The 25,054-nt window shown below is 38.1% G+C and overlaps 2 protein-coding genes across 2 annotated transcripts in view; one reads left to right on the top strand and one right to left on the bottom strand.

Moving 5' to 3' along the window:
- Positions 1-863: 863 nt before the first annotated feature.
- Positions 864-3,927, top strand: Polr1E (RNA polymerase I subunit E). Its single transcript, XM_019058532.2, has 2 exons — positions 864-1,277; positions 2,020-3,927. The coding sequence occupies exon 2, from the start codon at positions 2,251-2,253 to the stop codon at positions 3,388-3,390; it is 1,140 nt and encodes a 379-aa protein (XP_018914077.2). The 5' UTR covers positions 864-1,277; positions 2,020-2,250; the 3' UTR covers positions 3,391-3,927.
- A 517-nt stretch (positions 3,928-4,444) lies between these two features.
- LOC109041999 (uncharacterized) overlaps positions 4,445-25,054 on the bottom strand; it is a 30,331-nt gene continuing 9,721 nt past the window's right edge. The window contains exons 3-5 of the mRNA XM_019058531.2: positions 9,520-9,930; positions 7,716-8,025; positions 4,445-5,815 (exon numbers count right to left, since the gene is read on the bottom strand). Coding sequence (XP_018914076.2) covers positions 5,662-5,815; positions 7,716-8,025; positions 9,520-9,930 — 875 coding nt within the window. The 3' untranslated portion in view covers positions 4,445-5,661. The remainder of the gene's footprint in view (positions 5,816-7,715; positions 8,026-9,519; positions 9,931-25,054) is intronic.

Genomic DNA, 25,054 nt, shown 5'->3' with positions numbered 1-25,054 from the left:
TGGGCAGGAACAGACCTTCACAGAGAAACTACCAACACAAATGCTGTTTCTAAAGTGAGTCAGAACTAACAGTCCTTTACTGCAAAATGTAGTCTGTGTCTTGTGGTTGCTTTATGTACAAGTATGTACCTAGACGGGTAGACCATTTCCAGTGTTACCAACTTTAGCGAGATGAAAAGTTTGCCCTTAAGAGGGCATTATTATAAGATTTCCTACTTTGAGATTGCTTTTTGAAGTGCTGATTTCAATTCTACCGCCTGCTATGTTTGTGATGGAGCAAACTAAGACAATTTATTTTTGCCGAATCATCAATTACCAAAAAATGGGGTATTACGCAATTCGCCCTTCTACAAGCAAACACTCCAACTGGTTTAAAATTTCACATTATTATTTCTCGCATCAAAATGAAAAAATTGAGTTTTTGTTTTCATGTGAATGTGGCTTTAAACTAAAGCATTCAATTTTCCTTATTTATAAGAAAGGGCAATTATGAACTTAACTTTTTCATCATCATCTACAATCCAAGTTTTCTCCTCCATAGAATTTATAATATGTACATATTCGGGATCTAATTTCTTTTGGATTTCAGCCAATAGTGTTTGGCCTGACCTGGTACGCAATCACGATCACCTCAGTTGTAACAGAATATCCAATGCACATTCGTATTTTTCTTTAATCTCGTACATCTTACATGAAATTTCATGAATTATTTAACGTGAAATTTCATGATTTTATCCTCATGAAATGGCAGAACACGGAACACAACAGGGGGATAGAAATCATGTTTCCATTTGTGGGCAGCAGCAATTTTTATTTGTGCTTTGTTCTTGAAATTATGTCCACGGAATGGGCAAATCAACAAAATTTGTTTCAATTTTTTCATAAAATTTCCTAGAATTTTGAAGAGCTTAACAATATTGCTTTATTTTAAAAATTCACCCACGGAAAGGCATATTCATTTATTCTCTACTTAAATTCAAATTCGGCGCTCAATAATGACGTCAAAACTGGAGTAGTCACGTGGTCAAAACAAACATTCCTAACCTCAATCTGTCAACATTCAACTTCAACAACATGTGTCCACACTTTTATTTTACTAACACTAGAATTGTAAGTTAGTAATCGCTCATGCATTTCGAAAATTTTGTTTTTTGAGTCATCTTGTGCACTGTCTACTCAATAATTTACATAAGCGCAGAAGCCTGTCCATCATTGGCACATTTGCTGTCGCTACATCCTTCTTCTGCCGTGCCATTTCCAGCTTTCTCACTTAGTAGGTATGTTAAAATATCACTGTTTCTAATTGCAGTTTGTAGAGTTTAATTATTTGCTATTCTATCAGCTTTATAGCTTAACATGACTTTAGTGTAATGCATGCAATTGGTGGCCAGAAAAAAATCAGGACAAGAATCCTTGTTTCGCATTGACAAAGCTTCTATGTCATTCATGAACATGCCAAGAGAAAATTGCAAGTGGTGGCTGTCGATATCATATTTGCCTGCAAGTCATCAGGATAATTAGTCTTCAAATGAAGTGTAGAAGTATTAGCATACTGGGAAGAGGGAATGGGGGAGGTGTCATAGTAAACATTTTGAGATCATCTGGAAACTAAATTATCTGATGCTTGATGTTTGTCAGTAAAATTATACTTTTTTCCCTTGTAAAATTGCATTATCTCTAAAACGTTCACCTAGTAAGTGATTGCTGCGATTAAACAATCAGAATAAATACAGGCAATTTTCAATCATAAAGGAATTGAAACTTATTTCAATTTAATGGCAATAAATTTTATTCCGAGTCGTTTAATTAGTAGAATTACCTGTTCACTTAGTCGTTTACTCATGAATGTCAATTATCTGTGCCCATTGCTTAACTCTCACCAGAAGTCTTTAGGAATATTGCGTTGTAAGTACTACCTAAACTTGATGGTATTTGGTGATCGAGTCGTCTTTTGACATAGGTAGCGGAACTAAAAGTAGAGCATTTACATTTTGCTGACAAGAATGTGTTCAATTACAGGTGTACCAGTTAGCATACGTGATTGCCGAAGCTGCTGTTTCTCCAAGGCCTGGCAGCTTGATTCTGAAGAGGTTAATTGATGGAGAAACAATTGATTTGTGGAAATACCTTGCAGAGTGCTCGTGAGTGGAAACTTCAACCTCAGTCGCCAACATTTTTTCCAAGGTAATATTAACAATTCTGTGCGCTCAGTGCCAAAAGTAAGTTTAGCAGAAGTGTAAGGAAGTAAAAATGTCCCAGATGAATCCTTCAACATGCACAATTGCTGGCATTGAAATGGGTCATCATGCAGCCTGCCTGCCTGCAATGGTCGAGTGGGAAACCGGTGTATTAAAAGCTGAGAAAGCACCTGACTTGGTTTGTTCATTTCGTCCGAATAAAATAAAGTCCCCATCTGGTAGGGAACTGTTTGTTCAAGCAGAGGATAAAGTCTTCAAGGCTGAAGAAAATTCTGCAACAAAGAATTTTCATTCATTTATTGCGATCCGGAACACAAATACTAACAAGATTCGATTGTTCTTAGCAGAAAATTTAATTGCAAAGAAATTGAATCAGCAGGACCAGACAGTTTTAGGCAGTGAATCAAATATCAGTAGCAGATTCAGAAGTATGCAAGATCTAAAGCGAGCATTTGGCTCCAAGCGTAGTAAACGAATGGCCGAGCAACAAGAAAGGATGAGAATGAACTTGAATCAGTTGAACGATAGTATTAATGAAGCAATAATGGAGAAACAGGTTACTGTCGAAGAAGTCAATATTCATACTGCAGCTGATTTGTACAAAGATATATTACCTCCTTGCAATCGCAATGCCGAAAAAGTAGAAGATATTTACCGTTTGGAAAATTTGATTGATGACTCAGAGTTAGACGATTACCAAGAACTAGCAGAAAGTGTTCAAAATGCATCCTCTGAGGAGCTAACAGAAAACTGCTCTCGGTTTTTCACCGACGTCCTTGGACTACTACCAAAACCTGCTACAGATAGACAGATTAAAGTTTTGCTCTATGCTGATACTCTAGTACAACTTGCAGAGCTAAAACCCCTCACAAACAAAGGTATGAAGCAGATTTGCCCCTCAGCTAGAATATTACAGAAGATAAAAGATGCATACACACATAACAGCCAGAAAGTTCTCTCAAGAATCATGCAGGACAAAATTATTTGCCACATCTTCATTCTTCTTCTCCTGATCTGTAACTACAAAATATTTTTTAGTTTTCTGAATAACTGTTCAAACATTTTTAGAAACAAGCAGTCGCTCCTTAGAATCATCGGTGCAACTCCTTTCTTGAAAAATAATGATAATGTTTTCATGTTGCGCCTTCCTTTACCATCTTTACCAACAGGAGCTATGAAAATCCGCCGATGAAATTCCCCTCAAGGATGTGTTGCTGTCACTGAGTCAAAATAGGAGGCAGTTAAGTTTTGGTGGCCATTTTTCGTGTTATTTAATGATCACAGATTCAAATTAAAAATGTCAATGGAAATAGCTATTATACAGCAAAAATGAAGGTTAATTTTATTTGCCGTGCTGTGCATCGTAAATTGATTGTAAAACTCACCTTACTAATGAAATTTCTGATAAATTTTTGGCTAAAGTTTTAGATTTCATAGTCTCATCATTGATTACTTCTCAGCCAATTCGGATGCCTCTTCTGTGGTGCCTTCTGCTGATTACGCTTGTGAGAAGTTTACAACTTAGCCCTCAGAGTGAGCTTTTTACAGCATGTCTTTCATGAATACTGTCTTGTAACCTTAATTCTCGTTATTTTTTTACACTTCGTGTAAAATAAATTTTCAAGTAGTTTCTACTATTTTATGTCCTGCAGCATCTGTCTCTTTTTGCATAAACTTTGTCTATGCTGTACAATACTGTGGAATGAAAAATAAATCTATGTATATTGAATTTTTCCGTATTTTTTTAGTTTTTAGGATAATGCTCGTTCCTAAATATCTCTTTAAGAGAGAGGGGCATGAAGGCAACCGAGCATTCAAGCAGTTTCTGAAAAAAGTAAGATATCAGTGATATCTAAAAGTAGTCTTGAAATGTATTCCAGGATAAATGAGTTTGAAGTTGTTTTCCGCTGTAAGTAACCTGAAACTTGTATCTCCCAAAATAGCAAAAAATGCACTTATGTGCCTTGTCCTCCAAGCGTTTCAAAATGGCATCTCCATTGAAAAAACCTCTAAAGTATGTTTTCCTCATCGCAGATGTATAGTACAATTTAACTCGACAGTAATATCTCAGGTTTACATCTTTCAGGCGGGGAAGGGAAAAGTACAACCTGAAAATTGCTGTCAAGTGAATAAATTTGCTCTTGGGTAAAACATATTTGTGACTAGATCTTTGAAAAAGATGATCGATCAAATGAAGATTGCTTGTATTAACTTATCCAATATCCAGAAATAATTCAAAATGCCGATTTGGCATATTTAAAAAAATATTTATTGATTTTAAGCATAGATACAGATATTTTATAGATAAAGAATCACAGCAGGTAGCATTTAAAATGCACTCCATTTTTTGTTTTTACATAATGTTAGGATGACTGCAGTAATGAAGTCGCCAAAAAAATAGAGGTGAGAGAAACGATTGAAAGAATCTAACCAGAATTGGCGTTATTACTTCAGATGTTGTCTAATTTTCTCTGATATTTTACTTTTTAAACCGAAAACTAAGTAACACTGTAAAGTGAAATTTTTCGAACATACCTACTCTTTATAATCTAGTGTAAATTCTCAACCATTTTAAAGGCATTGAGTTGTTTAGTTCTCTGTAAAAAAATGAAACATGAGAGAAAACTAGGCAATATGAAATGCAGTATGGCTCCAACCAGTGAAATCCATTCCATTAATAGTCGAAAAAAAAAGTTAACCCAATTAAGGTCCTAACTGAAGTGCTTATTTCAAAATGTTGCCATGACTAGAAAAAAAATCAAGAGACAAGAATAAAGTACCTCGGAGATCGAAAAAGATTACATTTCTGTCAAGAACTCAATTTCGGAAAAAAAAGTCCGGCTTGGCAACATGGCACCTTCTCGAAATAAGCGCTTCCATCAAAGGAACCCAATAGAGACATAGTAGCCAAAACTAGACTAGCTGGTTGCAACGATGAAACGATTCCCAAATAATCATGTCCCTCGGAAATTCGAAGTTTTTTTTTCTTTTTCAAGTTTCGCGGAAACGATGGAGGGGTAATTGAACGTATGTACCTACGTTACTGCAAGAACTTTTGTACAAGTGGATGCATGAATAAAATTAAAAGGAACTATGTGAACAGGATTTTTTTTTTTACTTCACTGGCTCTATTAATTCAATTGACCGAGGTGAAAAATGTACAAAGCGTTCACTCAAGATGTAGTGGCTCAACGTTAAAGTTCCTTCAAATTTTCGAGTAGGCAATACCACATTGCTCCTGAGTTCAAATAGTTGTATCTCTCAATCGTAGCTGATTTAGAGCAACCCTGAGTCTCCGATCTTGACACAAACGTCCACGCATCGAACGTTCTCGCTTCTAATGAGATGAAGGTACTTTTTTCTTTCTAAAAGCATAGTTAAGTGAATTCATCTGGGCATAGTTCTTTTAGCATACATACGCCAGATTCGTAAATTCAGTCAAATCAGCATCGGGGTTTCTGCCTTATTTTTTCGGAGGGAAGAAAATGGCATCAGAGGTTCTCTTCGAACGGAACTGCTGCTCGATTTTTGGATCTACGTTGAATGCAGCTTGCAGTACAGATGGTGATAATGCCTTCCAAACTGAAGTCTTTCCAGCCAAGTGGGTAAATACGGGACTGTAAAAACAAGAATTGAAAACATGTTAATAAAAGGATAATCCGACAAAACAGTCAACAGATAAGAGGCCATACATAAATTATATCAGGCCTCCAGGGGAAGGGTTTTATAGAGCTTTTATAGAGGTAGCGTTAAGTTGAATTCGACGTAACGTCGCTTCCTAGACGAAAGGACGTAACTTCATTTCAAGGTTGCAAAATTTTCAATCAAAAATCGTATTTTTACCAGAAAAAGATTGGGTGTCACCGACTGAAAATGTCACCGATTCTGCTCCTGATCGTACGCAAAAATAAGTAAAATTCTGAACATAAATCGCCCGCAGCTTAACCTCTTTAAAAAGTTATATTTATTGCGGTCAATCTGGCAACTTTTGAATGAGTTTACGATCCTTCGTCTGACGAACGACGATAAGGCTGAAAACGTGTATTGTTAGATTGAGAACGGAAAGGTAGTAGGTAAGATGAAATTTCAATTTTTTTACTGAGGGATCTAGCAGGGTCAGATAAGGGAAGAACGGTCAAAACATTTTAGAGAGTGTCTTGCTTTACCGATGGACGGCTCATCTTCGAAGTAAGTACGTGGTGAAACTACAAGGAGGGGAAAAATGTAGTATCTCAGTTTGAAAAGTTGTAAAGATGGTACCTCATTATATTTAAATGGCGACCACTTTTAATTCCTACAACTTTACATAATGTTTCTTGAGCTAAGATTTTGAAAATCATTCTCAAAAATTTTGTGAAACGTATCGTATCTTGTATCTCAGGGTTAGTTTTTTTGGAGGATTAGAGCAAAGGTTTTAGGTCAAACAAAAGTTTAAAAGAACATTTCGGAACATTGGAACTGAGAGACGTGTTTCCGTAGTTCCGCTCTCAAAATATTTTCACATGCGAGCTCTTACAGGTCTGCAAAGACATCCTAAACATAATCGGACATCAAGTTTTAAATAGGGAGAAAAAATCGAGTGTCAAGACAGTCGAAGATTAGAGAGGCGTACTCGGGTCTCATTTGCATTGCATTTTGCAAAAAGGAACCAAGAGTATTCCAATGCAGCTAAGATTGTGCAACATACATTCATTGAAGTAAAATTTCTGGAATCATGCAGAAAATTTTTACAATGGTCAATTTTGCCTTGAATTTATAGATTATTGGGACAAAAGATAAAATTTGTTCAGATGATTAGTTGATATTTGCAAGGTAAAAGAATTTGCACAATATTAGCGACATTGGAATGCTCTTGGTTCCTTTTTGCAAAATGCAATCCATTTATTAACCACTCTACTGATTTCAAGCGACACCTCATTGACAGCATATTGTGGAGCTTTATGAGCTCACGTCTCGCGCCATCGCGCCTTCAATTTTCCAGACGCAACACGGACATCCATCAAGTACGAATAGTTGTATCTCTGCGCCGTCTTCGACACGTCTCCTATTTCCCTTGCTCTATCTCCATGTTGCGTTTTATTTTTAGTGGTGCCTTTAAGGGTCATGTGAGCAACACAGCCGAAGATAGGAGAGACGTATTCGGGCCTAGTTTTTAAACTTTTCTTCCGAAATCGAGTAACACTCCGTTGGCAGCATAAAATCAGTCTTATATTTGGACCGCGTTAAACAGAAAGGAACCAAGCCACATCAGCTATTGCCAAAAATTGGCTAGTTTAATTTTTTACATGAAAACAGTTGTGCGGATTTTCGTGCAAATTTCAGTGAATTCTCTCCATAGTACGAATCAAATTCCTTAACATTTTCAAAGGGATCCGCATAAACGTTTTCTCGTAAAAAATTTAATTGCCCAGTTAAAATTGGCAATAGCTGATGTGGCTTGGTTCCTTTTTGTTAAACAAGGTCAATCTTACATTATGCATTAACATTATTTATAACACGTGAAGAGAATGGACTTACTTAGGAGTAGAAATGATAGAGAACCAATCCATTCCGTCAGGGTCAGCGATCTTGGAGACGACGAAGAAGCGTGGTACGATGAACAAATTGCCAGCTTTGACTGTTGTCTCGAGGACTCTCTTGCCGTCGACACCAACGACCTGAACACGGCCGCTGCCCCTGACGATGTATGTGACCTGCAATGCCGAGTCGCACGAGAATCCAGGGGAGCACATTGCGTTGCCGTCCAACCTGACCAGGTCAGCTCCCAGACCGACCTCGCCCACCAACGGTAGATTCTTCGTGTTCAACACCACCACTCTTCCGCCACCTGCATCATCCATCATGTGTCATTCAAAAAACCTGTACGCTTCAACCATCAAAACGCGATTCTTTGATCGCCGTAAGTCATCCATTACAACCTATCGACGGTGTAAGTCAGCAATCGCATAACTCGTTTGCAGTGTCTGAAAATCTCCGCCTCTGTGTTATTTTTTTAGAGGAGAGCAAATTGACATCATTTCTTGAAGTTTTTACCGAATTTCCTTCGCACAGAGAAGAAAAATCACGGCAGATTTAAAGACTTGCCGTTGAGTATAGTTTTACGTTTAAAAAATAAAGTATGACAGGAAGTCTGCGACGTCGCAAACCGAGGTAGGTATGCGATTGCCGACTTACACCGTCGCTATGCTACTTCCTAAGTACCACAGTGCAATGAAAATATTGAAATAATTTGCAATTTTATCGCATAAAATTAAAACACAATTTGGTTAATATACGTATACCAATTTTGATCGATCAATTGGATTGCATTTTGCAAACTGGGACCAAGGGCATTCCAATATTGCTAAGATTGTGCAAATTTTTTTACCTTGCAAATATCAACTGATCATCTAAACAAGTTTCATCTTTTGTCCCAATAATCTATAAATTCAAGGCAAAATTTACCATTGTGATTTTAATTTTTTGCATGATTTCAGAAATTTTATTTCAAAAAATGTATGTTGCACAATCTTAGCTACATTGGAATACTCTTGGTTCCTTCTTGCAAAATGCAATCCAATTATAAGAGGTGCATATGTGAGAAAGGCACAGCAATTTGCGATGAAAAAAACATTTGCAAATCATTTCAATCTTATTGCAACAAATTTCAATGAGGGGAGCCCCTTCTATTTGTCATTACGCAACCTACACGACACTCCGATACAATATCAACAATACACTTTATTGCAGCCTGTGCTACTTGAAATAGATTGCATTTTGCAAAAAGGGACCACACGCATTCCACTGTTGCTAAGATTGTGCAACTTTTTTTGACTTGCAAGTATAAACTGATCATCTGAACAAGTTTTATCTCTACTCCGAATAAACCATGAATTCAATACAATATGAATTCAACGAAAAATTACCTTCGCAAATTTAATTTTTTGCAAGGTTCCAGTGCTTGAATTGCAAGGAGGGTAAGTCGAACAATCCCAGAAACATTGGAATGCTCTTGGTTCCTTTTTGCAAAATGAATTACAAATATCACGATATTGTGCACGATATCAAAACCAGGCAGCTGGTTTGGTACGGACACGTGCGGAGAATGGCAGATGGTAGGTTGCCCGGAAAGGTATTCGATTGGGTTCCTTCCGGAGGAAGGCGGCGTGGACGTCCAGTAAAAGGTTGGCAGGAGGGAGTGGAGGGGGAGATCAGACGGTGTACTCTGTCCGATGGTTTTTGGGAGGATCGATTCCGATGGCGCTTTGGAGTCGCAGAGCGCTCTAGTGCGCTGAGGTAGCGGCTTGACATGTATGTAAATGCAAATATCATCATCACTTACCCTTTATGTCAACATCCAAGGGAGCCTCCAAACAGTTGAGGGCCATCCCTTTGCGATGCTCCGGGTTGGGTTCGGGGAGACTGGCGTTGGGTTGGAGCTTGACGATCCCTTGGCCGGATTGGTTCCCGACGAGGGTCTTGACGACGCCCTCCTCCAGATCCCAGGCGCGGCCCACGAACTCGCTCGAGAAGCCCGTGAAGACCCCGTTGGAGCCGGTGAGCTGGAAGTTGGTGAACTCGCCGGCCTTGTGAGCTTTGGAGGTGTCGCCGAGGAATAGGATGACCAACTCGGTGTCCCCGTTGTTGTACCACCAGGTCACGACCCCGAACGGCACAGCCAGGGCATCACCCGTCTTGATCCCCAACACCTTCTCTGCGGACTCAGGTTCCACGATTCCAGCAACTCCACTTCCTGCATCAACGAAACAACCTCAGAATCCACTGGATAACGCTCCCGTGCTAAGGAAAAACGCCGTTGAGCCTGTAGACGTTGCCAAATTTGCTTTACTGAAAACCGAATTTATTGGAAAAATTTTGAATATTTTCTTTTTACGAGGTTTTCAGATAATTTTGTTCGCAACTTGATCTAACATATCCGAAAATTTCAAGGAAAAATATGCATAACATCCTTCAAAAATACATATTTTATTTGAAGAAATTTGCAACTCTTGAATGTTCATACGGCGATCTTCCCTAGTATGGCAGAATGGATCAGTTGCGGGGGTCATAGCATCGTAATCTAATGCTTAATTCTAGAGAGTTAGCTAAAATAATAAGATTCGTCCAAACAGCAACTTTCTACGTTAAATATTGACCGAGATATTGTGCTTTGAAAAATTCGGTTTATGACGTCATCCACCGATGTAGAGACTGCGATTACTGATGGACGAAGCCACTGAACATGAAGATGAAACATGCCAAAATGAGGTCCCTGAAGGCAGTCTACCCACAAGTGACAATGGAACAGCCGAGGTTCCTGAAAGCAGCCTACCCACAAGTGACAATGGAACAGCCGAGGTTCCTGAAAGCAGCCTATCTGGTGTTCCTGAACCATCAGTTTCTTCAGAAAATCGTTTTTAATCCGCGAAAAAACTTTTATTTTTGTTTTATTTTTTTGTTTTTCCACGGTTTTCCCGTAAAAACTGTCTCAGTTTCCTCAATTTCACGATTTTTTCCGACGATGCCCGATCGCCCTTGGTCAAAGTGGACGATGCCTGGGCATTGTCGATTTTGCTTCGCGATCCCGTCCATTGCCCGCGCCCTATACGTTGCCCATAACATATACATAGAGCTTCAAAGCGGATTCCAAAACAACTTTTTATGCTGTCTCTACCAAGACCAGCGTCAGTAAAAACAAAAACCTGCGTTAAATGTGATTAAACTCACGAGTACTAAGTTCTAGTCCTCTGGGTGCTTTCAAATAGTAGTTCATTTTCCTTGTTATTTGCATTTTTTCCCCTTGAAAATTATTATTTTTTTTAATTTTACTTCTTTTTTCAAAATTTTACGCCCGACCTGTTCCCGATTTCATTTTTCCTAATTTCCGAATATTTATTTTTTTTCTTACTTAGAATGCCTGAAATGTCATTACCGTAACCTATTACCTACTTTCCGGAATTTGGAAATTCAACCTTGAATAAAATCACTTTTTTTTTTTAAAAAAACTAATCCGTCAATCAAATGTATCATTAGTTTCAGTATAACCTAGAGAATATTTCACCTTAAGCTTACGGTTAAGTTAGGCTTAAATGCCTATTTAAAAACTTTTTAAATAACTTGTTTACCTACTGCTTGCATTTTGATCTTTAGATAGCCAGTTCTTAATTTTTAACAGGAATTTACTTAGTAGTAAAACATATTTCACTTATTGATACATTCGACAATTTATTTCATTATTAAGTAAAGCACTCAGTTGGTCATCACCGTAACCTTTGCATAATTACCTTAACCTTCTCGTCATTACCGTAACCTACTATTTTTCCTTGTTTAATTACTTAAAATGACCTGGAAATTGTTAAAATTTTGTAACACGGATGATTCATGATGCATTCTTGACTGAAAAACAATCATAGGCCGAGACTTTTCTTTTTTATGGATGTAAGAGCAAAATAAAAGCGATCGTTTGGTTAATTTTCCCGTAAGTTTAGCCTATAATTATTCAAAATAACCATTTTTTTTACATTTGAGATTTTTTTTTACAATAGATTGAAATATACATATTTATTGATGAAAAACCAAAAAGTTACCTAAGGACCCACGGATTTACGGATTTTACGTATTCGGACAGAGAAAAATCTACGTAAAATATTGAGGTTACGGTAATGACGGGAATCGGTGCAGCACACTTTTATTTAACTGAAAAAATAAATTTTGGGGAAATATTCTTCGACACCACTACTTGAACCTAATTATATGAGTCCTAAGGGTCACAAAAAGTATAACATTTAAGATTTTCAACGATTCTTAATTTTTGACATTCACAAAAAAAATACTAGGTCTGAAAAATTAACTGTTATTTGAAAGCACCCCTCTACGCTATCCCTGACACACATTCCCGGGTATTATGCGTATTGTCATTTGTGCCGCCGTATGATTGGTTTGCTTGTTTTAGACCTTTCGTGGGATCCTACAAGGGCCCATAATTAATTATACATGCACGCAAAGGTAGAAAGAAAACAGTTAAAAGCTAAAAATTTATCAATTTCGACGAACTGTGGTGATTTCATTTCCATTAAATTTTTTTGAATTTTGAGAATTTTCACTTTGTCGATTTTAAATTATTCAGCCACAGTTTTCGCACGTAACTACCGCGGTGTTGTCGCTTTGGTGCCGTCGTTGGTGCAGCTCATAGGTGAAGCAATACAACATCGCGCCTTCAACAGCGATACCACAACGCTAGACGCTAGACGCTTCAAAATGCGTCAAAATATACGTCAAACCCGTCAAATTGATCTTGAGGCCGGAACTCGTAGTTTTCACGAGAGGCACTCCCGGAATGTGGTGATAGGGGCTGTTTCAGGAGAAAAACATTGTCATTAATCCTTACTAATAGTTAAACGTTTTACCCAGATCACCCAATTTGTAAAAAAAAAAAAAATTGCATATTTTGATTTTTATCCCTTAAAGTGCCCGGGAATGTATGTCAGTGGAAAGCGTAGAGGACTAGACTATATACTCGTGAGTTTTATCAAATTAAACGCTAGTTTTTGCTTTTGATAACAGTGGTTAGGTAAAAACAACATAGGAAAGTTGTTTTCCAACCCACCTTGAATAGCTCCACGTATGTCGTATAAGTCTCTAATACTCGTAGACCGATTAGAAAGTTCCATGCCAAGGTTTTTGGCACTAAAAGGATTAATACCAAGATAATTGGTTCCTACAGCGGTACTCTAGCAAGAGCGCCTCAGCTCTCTCATTCAACGTAAATTCCGAGTTTTAGAAAGTCAGACGGCAACACAGCCGCACAACCTGTTAACATGTTAGAGGACTAGATCAAGTAGCAAAACGCAAAGCTGTCAAAAACTCAGATAAGCAGGTAAAAATCCTGAAAACTAATGCAATGCTTTTAGACAGGTGTTAAATGTCTCTCTGTAATTTTCTGACGCAAGAAGAGTTAAAAAAAGATGCTAAAATTCGAAATTTTCCTCAAAAATTGCGTCGCAATAGTTATGCACGCAGCGAAGCGCAAAGAGCCTCCCAAAAAGTGGCCCCTTTTTTGAAACTCGGGGATTTCATTCGTATGTGGCTGAAATGAAACCTTATGGTGAGACAAGCCTCCAGTAAAAATTTTAGCTTGAGTATACGTCTAATTTCCGAGATACAGCGTTGCAAAGTTTGCATATTTAGGCTTTAAAAATTCGCATATTTTCAAGTAAGTATCTTATTTTCGAAAACACCTCCATCGGACATTTTATGATATTTTGTGACATTTAACCAACATTTAGTCTTATTATTGAATGCATACATCTATTGATACAATAATACTGCTAATTCTCTTGATACAACGTTGCAAAGTTGACACCAAAGACCTATAATAAATGCTCAGGTTGGTTAGTTGTTTTATAAAAAGACGAACTTACTGATCACCAAAATATATGTTTATGGGGTTTAGGTGTAATTTTTTAATAAAATACGTCTTCCATATAGGCCTTACCGCGAGCGTAAGCACAGATTCAATGATACAGCGTTGCAAAGTTTATTTATTTGAGCTTTAAAAATGTTTATATTTTGAAGTTCCGCGTTTAAAGAGCAATTTTCGTGGATCTTGTTTTCGAATTTGAGGAGTAAAATCTACCCACGTGTCATTTGTAGATGTATGTTCGAATAAACAGGGATACTTTGATTGGTGGTGGTACAGCGTTGCCAAGCTAACAACGTTAAACTCTTGAAATTATTATTTATGGTAGTTAAAGATGACGTCTATGAATGTAATACCTGATATCAAGGCAAAATATCGAGGGTTGATGTCAGTTCCGAGTGACAATTGGTATTGGCAAAAATACTATGATCAAGTTTATTAATACTTCTTTTAAAACGATAAATAAATGAGAAATTAAAATAAGGAATCCTCTAAGAATTGATATTTGATTTTTGTTTTTTATAACTTTGCTTTACTTTTTTAATTTTTATTTTATTTTTTTTACATGTTTAATGTTTTTACATTTTTTAAATAACAATTATAATTTTTTTTTAGTTTTTTCTTCATTTTTTTTTTCATTTTTTATATTTATTTTTTTTTTGCATGAATTTATCACACATCGGTACAAGTTCTGCCTGCAAATCTATGGACAATGTCTTTTTGTTGGATTTTGAAAGAAACGCTGATGATGAGTATTCCATTAAGCATGACAAAGTCTCTTGAATTTGATTTTGAAATCAGATTATTATTTTTGGAAGTATCCTAATTTTAAAATTATTTTATGTATAAATGTTGAAGGAAAACAAAAAAATAGGCAACAGTGTAATTTTTTATACCAATTGTCATCTAGTTCTAACTAGAGTCCTAACATTTTGCTTTAAAATACCGCGACATGTTTGATCGAATTTTTTTTTTAATAAAAAAACAATAGAAAAGACATGTTCAGAGGTATAAGATGTAAACTTTGCAACGCTGTGTTACTTGAAATTATTGTAGCCTTACATCAATGCACTATGCATCCACGAGTACCACTAGGGGTTAATTTCGTGCCACAAAATACAATTGGACATTCACTAAAATTGGTTTTTAAATAAGAAACTCAAAAATATGAGTATTTTTAAAGCTCAGAAAGGTAAACTTTGCAACCTTGCACTACCTAAACAGGGGTCATACATAAGCTGAAACTTTTACTGGAGACTTGCTTGCTTTATCATTATGCTTCATTTACGCTTTGTTTCAGTATTGTAAAGTTCACTCTCATTTAGTTTTAGGAAGATAATATTTGAAAATATGAAGATTTTTAAAGCTTAAATATGCAAACTTTGCAACGTTGTATCTCCGAAACCAGACGTATACTCAAGCTAAAATTTTTACTGGTGTCTTGGGTCATCATAAGGTTTCGTTTAGGCCACATTTGAATGAAATCCCCGAGTTTCACAAAAGGGGCCAAAAAAGGCCCTTTTTTGGGAGGCTCTTTGTGCCCGTCGAAATTCCAATCTTACCAATCCCAACAATTTTACAGTTGGGTAAAATCGTTTTTTTCCTTTCTCAGGATTACTTTTCTAGGTAAAATTGTTGTTGTTGTTGTTTTTTTCAATCCATCTGCCATTAAACACCCGTTTACGTGCGAGAGTCTTGAAACGTGTTCACCTAGCCGAGCAGATTGTACGAGATGCAAGGAGAGATGCTCCATGCAAGATGCATGGAGCAAGTTTAAGTCGTCCCTCTCTTGAGGCGGACTATTGAGGACCATTGAGAACTTGAGGACATTGTTTGAGGAGAACTCTTAGATCCTATTCACATGTTTGGATGAATAGAAAGTGACACCACTGAAAGTTTCCCGTGAGATCTCTATCACAAAAATTACCAAATCAGCACGTTTTGCGCAAAGAGAAGTCCCCCTTCCTTATTTTCGATTGATATCGCGCCCTAATAAAGTGTTAGTAAAAAATATAAGACATCTGTGTTGTACCCCTAGATATTTTTAAGGAAAATGGACCACTCAAGGGTTATCAAAGGAAAAGTATCAAATTTTGAATGCATTAGTTGTGATAGTAATTAAACATTTAAAAGTCTGTAATTACTGACGATTTTATGAAATCACTATCGTAATATGGGGTGAATGGGGACAGGCGGGTGAATAGGGACAATTTTGATTTATATCCGTTTTTTAGTCATAACTCGGTAAGTTTGACACCTACAGAACTCGGTTTTTCGAAAATGCATAGTTTGGCATCCTCTTTAAGAGACCGGTGTAATCGGTGTTGTTTAAAGAAAGCATAAAATGCCAACACAACCTCAAAACCAGATCTTGAAAAAAAGCCGCAGAACAAGCGTGATAACGTCCCATGCAAGAGGATCATGAATTTAAGAAAAGTTTTTTTTATGTTATCACATTTCGACATCATTAGTTACCTTGCTCATCACCAAAAATGATGCAATTTGCTCGATATTTAGGTGGTTTAAAAAATATTTTTCTCCAAAAAACGAGCGGTTGGGAGTCCGAGTATCATAGATTCAGGCACAGGGGAGTGTGCACATAGTCCCGTTTGACAGAATGTAAAATCCCGCAAACGGAACTGTGTGCCAACTGAATGCAAAACTCATGAGCCGTGGGCATGTGTCAAGAGCGTTGTGGACAGGGCTCATGAGTTAAAGAGGAAGCCCGGCAACTGGAGCGGCAGATTCATCACTGGCGCTTTATGTTTCCCATTCATTCTTATGGCCCGAGCATAAGCGGGCACACCCCCATCGTTTCCACCTGCGCATAGTTCTGTTTGATAGAAATATGTCCAATTGAGGATCATAAGGTTTCGACCCTTACAGTTGTATTTATATAGATTTTAACGTGCACTGAAAAAAAAGTAGTTAGCGTTGAGAACTAATTTGGTAAGTTCTCGCCAAGTAGAATCAAAATTAGGCTTCAGAACTAATTTATTGTACTGAAGCACCAATCAATTCGCTTCATACGCTGACTTCACTTTACTAGAGCGCGAACCAGAATTGGAAAACAGCACTAGCTGTAAAATTAGCGCTGTGGTAAGACAAATTCACCTTCGGGTCAAACTAATTCGCCCTCAACGCTAACTGCCACATTGTCCGTTACATTTATTTAGTTTCGAAAAAGTGGCGTCGGTACAACAGCCTCAATCGCGTCAGCTCGTGAAAATCAATTAAAATGTGAAATTTCGGGCTCGTTTGACAATGTAAATACTCCCGGTATGATTTATAGTGTCCTCTCTTTCTTGAAAACGCTCGAAAGCAACATAAATAAACCTGTTAAGGTTAGAAATCGTCTGTTCGATTCAAAAAGTAAACAAGCATGATATTCGTTGGAGTCGTCAATCTTCTGTATTAAATTGCGATTAAAGCGTTCCGCGTTCAGTTTATATTTTACGAAAATCTGTGAACTTACTGCTTACTTCTATAGTTCGCGTTCTCCCGTAATTTCAAAAGAATATCTCAAGTGTTCGGACGAGATATGTTTATTCAGTGTGAACATTCGCTACCGTTTCATGTGTGAGTGTGTGTCTCTCTAAAGGATAATTCTGTCTACTTGCACGTACCTATGGGATATTCCTTTCCTCTGTCGTTCATTTGGAACCGGTCAGTTTATTTTTACCTCTCATCTTTTAAGAAATCTTATTTTCCTGAAAGTATTGTCCAGTTATCATTCGCTAAGCCGTTTTCTCCTCTCTCAGTTTTGAGGTTAGGTTGACCCAACCCTACCGAATGCGAATTAGAGTAGCGGAATTAGTTTCCAGCACTAATAGTGGTTAGTGTACAGAAACCAAAAATCATGTGTGTCCAAATCACACAATTTGAGTTAGTGTATAGAAACCATTTTTAGTCATCTGACGCTAACTCATTTTTTTCAGTGTGTTCGAATTATACTGATTAATGCTGACTGTCGAACAATTCTTTCTTAATCTTTATGCACCTAATAGTTTAAAAGTTAATTCTGAAATGTATCTACTCTAGCTACATTCAGGCTCGGACTGGCCAGAGCCGCTAGGCCGCGATCGCGGCCGGGGCCCTTGTCTTCGGGGGCCTAGGAGGACGAGGCCTAATAATATTATTATTAGCCTATAATATTTGACCTAAAACGTGATTTTGAGAGCACGTAAGTTTTATTTTACGTCAAAAAATTTCATTGAAATAACACGTAACAGTGGAGGCGCCCGACTTGAGGGCCCCAGTCGTCGAAAACTAACTAACCCCTAGATTACAGAGTCTTAAAATTGATAAAAACAATTCTGGGGCCCTCTTCTTTCCTTCAATCCTGGGGCCCTCTTCTTTCCCTGAGGGCCCCAGAATTTTTATTTTTATTTTCTGTCTTTGCCCTCGTCCCCTCGGGGCCCCCTAGGAAGAAGCCCCAGAATTGTTTTTATTAATTTTAAGACTCTGTAATCTAAGGGTTTATTAGTTTTCGACGACTGGGGCCCTCGAGTTGGGGGCCTCCACTGTTACGAGTTATTTCAGTGAAATTTTTTGACGTAAAATAAAACTTACGTCCTCTCAAAATTCCGTTTTAGGTCGAATATTGTATCAATCCAAACCTCTAAAAGTTAACAATTTTACAAACGTCCGGGAGGATAAAATTGCATTCTCAGTATATAAAAGATCCAAACATTTTCTGGGGGGCGGCCGCCCCCCGGACCCCCTCTCTTTCCTGGGGGGTCTCCCCCCACCCTCCCACTCCCGTTGGGACCCTCACGATGCGTCGCCGCGGCCTAACTTTTTTCACGCCAGTCCGAGCCTGGCTACATTAGCAAGGCTAAACGTCGGAATTTAAAAATAAACTTATTGCTCGTTCTATGATGGCTTAATTGCCCTTCTCAAAAAATTTTAACCCATGAAGCGCACTTTTAACAGAATTTAAACGTTTCCCTGCTAAAAATGTTCCATGTGAATTCACGTGGAAATGACCCGATTTCCATGTGATTTCATGGAAATCGTCTGACTTCCATGTCCTTCGACATGGAAATCATAACGTTTCCATGAAACTCACATGGAAACCAAGTCATTTCCATCAAGCCGTCATGGAAATGAAAACATTTCCTTGTGAGCTCGACATGGAAATCATAACGTTTCCATGCAACTCACACGGAAACCAAGTCATTTCCATCAAGTCTTCATGGAAATGAAAATATTTCCTTGTGAGCTCGACATGGAACTCATAACACTTCCATGCAACTCACACGGAAACCAAGTCATTTCCATCAAGCCTTCATGGAATTGAAAATCCCCTTCTCAGTTCGGCATGGAAATAAAAATTGCGGATTTAAACATGAATTTCGCGGCTTTAAAATCTTTCAATTTTTGGGCAATTCTAAACTGGACATACGCTCCGACATGCGCAACATGCGAAAATTACACATCGGAGCGTGAGTGTCGCGTTTGAAGCATAACTACGATGTTGAAGGCGCTCCGCAAGGTGCGCGCCAAGGAATTATACTCGGTATACGGTTCAAACCAGAGATGCAAGATTTTATATGTAACTTCATAAAATGAAATTTCGTGAATTCCAATCATTTTTGAAAACTTCTGTGCTATGGGCTCATTATGACATGAAAAGGAAAAATCTTAAGTTTTGGAAGGGGGGGGGGGGGGAAATGAAGGGAAAAAGGAAAAAAACCGAAAGAAGAGCTATACGATCATTGTTGCGGGTTGCATTAGCAGTCAAATTTTTTCTTCTCAGGCGTATGTTTAGAAAGGAGGTGAAGAAGATCCCCATATCAGGGTGATCGAAAAAAGTCTCAATTTTGGTCATCACTTAAGTACTTTTTCATCAGAAGGTAGTGTTTAGCATGTTATGTTTTTATCTTCAGTTATTAAATCCTCTAAATTTTTTTGTAAAGAATTTGAAAAGAATTGCTGGAACCAATTTTTTTTAATGATATGATTTCGATCTCAGCCCCTGAAAATCAAGTACCTGAAATTTTATGAAGCTCAATAATTAAAGAAATGTGCCAAAATGTATGATGGATAAAAGCTTAGTATGTACTTACATCTACACTCAAGTGAAAGCAATAATAAGCACAATAATCTTAAAAAGTACATGGTGTACTCAAAGCTCCCTGATGAAAATTAGGGCCACCCTTTCAGACATACTTTGTGGGCAGGCCATCTATGACAGCCATGGGAACTTGTTTGACGGGTATATGTCAGTATGTAATTGATATCAGCGCATAGACCTTCTTGGACTTGTAGGATTTTCTATATCATAGCAGCGTAGTTTTTCAAAGTTCGCATGTTAGCAGTTCCAAACCCACATGTATCTTCCACTAGGCATGTGTAAAGAGAATCTTTCAGCTAAATATGCATCATGCAAAGTAATAATGGATGACATCTGTCATGCAGACATACTCAATAAAATAGAAAATGAACAAACAACACTCACCAACTCGCTCAAGTCTGTAATCCACTGGGTCAGAAAAATCCACTTGAAGACAATAAATCCAAATTTCCGATTAGAACTGGTGCAGGTACGAAGGAACTTTTGAAAACACGATGAGTGCATTGTAAAAATATCTAAAGCACTCTTTAACGTAAGAGAAAAATTAGCACCATGATTTAATAGCTGATCAATACAGAACACCACTCTCAGAAAAGCACTGACACAACACGATTTTTCAGTTTAGTTTTAGAGGAGAAAGCATTTTTCAAAAGATGCGACATCATAGATCCACAGCTTAAATAATTTCACGATTTACTACGATCATTGATGATATTAAGGTAGCCATCGATTCTCTACCCGACGTTCCTTCCACACATGACAGGAAACATCTACAGGCATAGAGCAAATGGCACTGAGCAGCAATGTACATCTGATAAGGCAAGCTCCTGGAAGTGTCGATCTGCAAAAATACAAAGCGGGAGACAGATCATCAAATTGATCTACCTATGGTTAATGGCCGTCCTTGGAGACAGACAATAAACTACGTAACAATATATCAACCACCTTTTGATAACAGAACGAATTTAAAATGAGAGCAAGACCCTTCCTTATGGAGGGAGGGCCAAGAAACATTTAAAAACGGAACATTTTACTACTGACAGGTCTGAGCCACTGAATAAAATACATTCCACCAGTCAATAAAATTTTAAATTTTGAATGTTGATGGATAACCTGATTGCCAGTATACATTGAGTTGAAACCAGTCGAAACATCTGATACGTAGAGCGGTTCATTCTTATAGAAGCTTCCGAAGTAGTTCCAGATAGGTACTTTAAAATTAGACACCGGTCAAATGTAGTACAAGAGAGGAAATGGGTGCAACAAAACTTTAATTGTCCTTGATTCTTTTGTGAAAGGTGTGAAAGTGAAAAATTATTCATTAAATTACTTACTTGAGGTGATGTGGTGATGTGAGAGATAAATATAACCTAACTTTTGTGAAGATGTTCCTAGTTCCTGGAATAATCGTTCCTTGCCGATACTTCCAGGGTTGTATTTATTATCTAAATAATTATCAGGCAAATGTTTTCAAAAGGATTAAAATACAAAAACTGGCTTTCTATAATCATTATAGCGGCTGATTTTCACTCATTTTCATACGCAACCTCGATAAAAAGGCAAAAGGCGGAACCGCGGAATGGTCCCTCGTCCAACTGTTCGATGTCCAACTCGCACTCGGAACTCCGGACCATTGTTCAATTCAATCCACCCAGCCAGCCAAGCCATGCATGCCATGCCGTGAATTTCAAAATGAAAACTTAATTTGATCTACTTTTCATGATTCTTAACGAAGAATCGATTGTATTATCGGCGTCTACTTGACTATACTCAGTTTCATCGAACACAGGTAAATTATCTCTCATTCACTTCTTGACGACGGACACACCTAAGTATGAGCCTGTCACCTTGTACTTACATTACACATTTGTCATGTCAAGCTATACTGATCAAGTAACTCGAGTTTAATTTTCTTTGCCGATTTACGATTCAGTCGATATGTTCTAACGAGCGAGGTAATTGTGAATTCTATTCTCTTGGTTTGCGAATGCATTTACTACCATGTGCTATTCCTAACCGTGGTTACGAAGTTGATCGAAGAGTCTACGTCTAATAAATCTATCCACTCCTTCCGTGGGAAGGGAGATAATCTTTCATCTATTTAGCATTGAAGGGAAAGACCAGAATCAAGATGGTGGATCTTCTGTTGCACTCTCTAAGTGCAAATCTTATTATCCGCGGACTTCATCACAAGTAGAAACTTCCCAACTCTTGCAGGCGAGTGCTATAGGTAGTCTGTTGGAACATCCTCATACTGCCTGCATTTTCCTTGTGTCTTCAAAAAAATCAAGGACCATTAAAGTTTTGTTGCACCCATTTCCTCTCTTGTACTACATTTGACCGGTGTCTAATTTTAAAGTACCTATCTTAGTGGGGCGGATTGGCATAACAATCGTGCATTTCTGGATAAAAGCATGAAACTTTCAGGAAGTCTTCTACACCTATGAAGAAACGAATTTAGCCTGGGTGCCCAGTTCTATGGGGTCCCAGGGGGGCAGGGGGGCGGGGGACCCTAAAATCATAAAATTCAGGTTTTGCTGTGAGAATTTTTGTACACAAAGGGATAAAACTGATTGAGTTTGCGGAATTGACCGGTTCAAGGCCACCTCAATACATACTGGAACGATTTCACCCACTAATCGCCCAATTTTGACCAAAAGGGTGCTTGGAGGGGAGGGGGGACCTGAGATTTAAAGCCCTGATTTTCTTGTGAACTGCGAATGCGTAGTTAAGGCTTATAACAACTAAATCCATTAAGCATTATAATTTTATACTGCCGAACTATTTAAAAATTGATGAAAAAATTCGTCATGGCCGGGGGGGGGGGGGGGGGGGCGCGGAAAGCGAAGCGCAAGCGCATACCGTGCGAAGGTGGCGCAGCGTGCAATAAGGCTCTCCTAATATAACGTCTATGTTGTGCCGCATTTTCGATCGTTGCACGTATCTTACGCTCGGTGAAAGGGGGGGGGGGCTCATTTTCAACCGCTGTCATAAAAATATTTAAAAAATAAATAAATAAATAAAAAAAAATGGAAACGAAAAATCATAACATTCACCGATTCGAAGAGATTATAATTGAGTATGTCCCATCTCTTTTTGGATTAGAAATCTTTTTCGATGCCAACAGGATAATTTGCAGTTTCCTTCTCATTATCATCATTACCAGTGTCATAGTTTCTCATTTTTTTGTGCACTTCTTGTAGCCGTTCCCACAATCTTTGCCTCGTGCATTTTAACAGCGCCCCCTCACATTTAGTGTTACACTTTCGGTAGCCGCAACTCAAGTATGTTGTAATGATAGGTTGGATACACATTGAAAAGGCTATTCTGAATTTCTTGAAGGACTTTCAAATGACAGTGGCTGTATTGAGACTCTCATTTGTTGTATTGACTTTTGCCATTTGCTAGCTGTTGACATTTGGACTATTGACATTTGCTGTATTGTTTGACTCTCATTTTGCAAATTTTGCTGTAGATCTTAAGAAAAACAATGAGAATGGAGCTTCTTCCGCTTGAAGAATGCAATAAATGAGGCAGAGGATCACGCCTTCAGTATTTACATCGGAGTCTTGCAATTTTAGCTGGAAGAGTGCCACCTTGAATATCTGATATCACTGCGAAGTTCCAACTTTGAACTTTACGTAAAATCTTTGACGAAAATTTCTTCTTGGTTTTCCACTTTTAATCGTTGCACGTATGTCAGATGGCTACCAATTCATTTTGTGAGATATGGTAGATCTCAAAGTACAGCATACCTTAATTTACACCGAATTTTTTAATGGAAAATTCATTGCTCATTATATTAAAAGAAAATTTGCCGTCATATAGGCTTATGATAGGCTCATGAATGATGTAACTGCAGGGTCAATAATATTGGAGTAGCTGTCGGTTCCAGAGAGAATCCCAGGTTCAGAAAAGAGGATCAGCCAGGAAAACCAACTGCATTGACCATCTATGCCACTGTGAACACAGATGACACACTTCGACGGATTGTAAATAGCTTTCGGTACTGGTACGGAATTTGAATGATTTTCGATCCATCAAGTTTTCAGTAAAATTGGTGCTGCAAAAGCCTGTGCCTGGTACAGTAAAAAGTCGATCCGAAAAACTTTAAACTTAATTTAAATCTAAAAACTCCGAGGTCTTGAAAATTGTTAAGTCCTGTCAAACAAACTCGCAGACGCTGTTGAGGCTCTAGTGTAGTGACATCGAACAGTTCGTTGTGGCTATGTATATGGTAAAACTTCATATCATAAACCTCCGCGAATAAAGTGCTGTAAAGGAGTTTCCACGAGAAAACGTCGGATTTTGATGGACTGCCACCCATACACGCAGCTTTGCTACAGCACGTTTGCGATGCCTTTACCAAGCAGGATATCGTTGAGGGGAAGTGTAAAAAAAGAACAAGAGGAATCTGCTCCAACACAGTAGTAGTACATGGGAAACTAACATTGGTAATGATGATAATGAGAAGGAAACTGCAAATTATCCTGTTGGCATCGAAAAAGATTTCTAATCCAAAAAGAGATGGGACATACTCAATTATAATCTCTTCGAATCGGTGAATGTTATGATTTTTCGTTTCCATTTTTTTTTATTTATTTATTTATTTTTTAAATATTTTTATGACAGCGGTTGAAAATGAGCCCCCCCCCCCCCCTTTCACCGAGCGTAAGATACGTGCAACGATCGAAAATGCGGCACAACATAGACGTTATATTAGGAGAGCCTTATTGCACGCTGCGCCACCTTCGCACGGTATGCGCTTGCGCTTCGCTTTCCGCGCCCCCCCCCCCCCCCCCCGGCCATGACGAATTTTTTCATCAATTTTTAAATAGTTCGGCAGTATAAAATTATAATGCTTAATGGATTTAGTTGTTATAAGCCTTAACTACGCATTCGCAGTTCACAAGAAAATCAGGGCTTTAAATCTCAGGTCCCCCTCCCCTCCAAGCACCCTTTTGGTCAAAATTGGGCGATTAGTGGGTGAAATCGTTCCAGTATGTATTGAGGTGGCCTTGAACCGGTCAATTCCGCAAACTCAATCAGTTTTATCCCTTTGTGTACAAAAATTCTCACAGCAAAACCTGAATTTTATGATTTTAGGGTCCCCCGCCCCCCTGCCCCCCTGGGACCCCATAGAACTGGGCACCCAGGCTAAATTCGTTTCTTCATAGGTGTAGAAGACTTCCTGAAAGTTTCATGCTTTTATCCAGAAATGCACGATTCTAGTGGTATTTCTTGTTAATCCGCCCCACTATCTGGAACTACTTCGGGAGCTTCTATAAGAATGAACCGCTCTACGTATCAGATGTTTCGACTGGTTTCAACTCAATGTATACTGGCAATCAGGTTATCCATCAACATTCAAAATTTAAA

The sequence above is a fragment of the Bemisia tabaci genome, chromosome 6 (genome assembly GCF_918797505.1).
Source record: "Bemisia tabaci chromosome 6, PGI_BMITA_v3".
Lineage (NCBI taxonomy): Eukaryota > Metazoa > Arthropoda > Insecta > Hemiptera > Aleyrodidae > Bemisia > Bemisia tabaci.
Note: the sequence above shows the minus strand (reverse complement) of the source record. Positions and strands in the feature narration are given on the sequence as shown.

Excerpts from the sequence above, each read along its gene's own strand:
- Polr1E (XM_019058532.2), top strand. The coding sequence starts at position 2,251 with ATGTCCCAGATGAATCCTTCAACATGCACAATTGCTGGCATTGAAATG.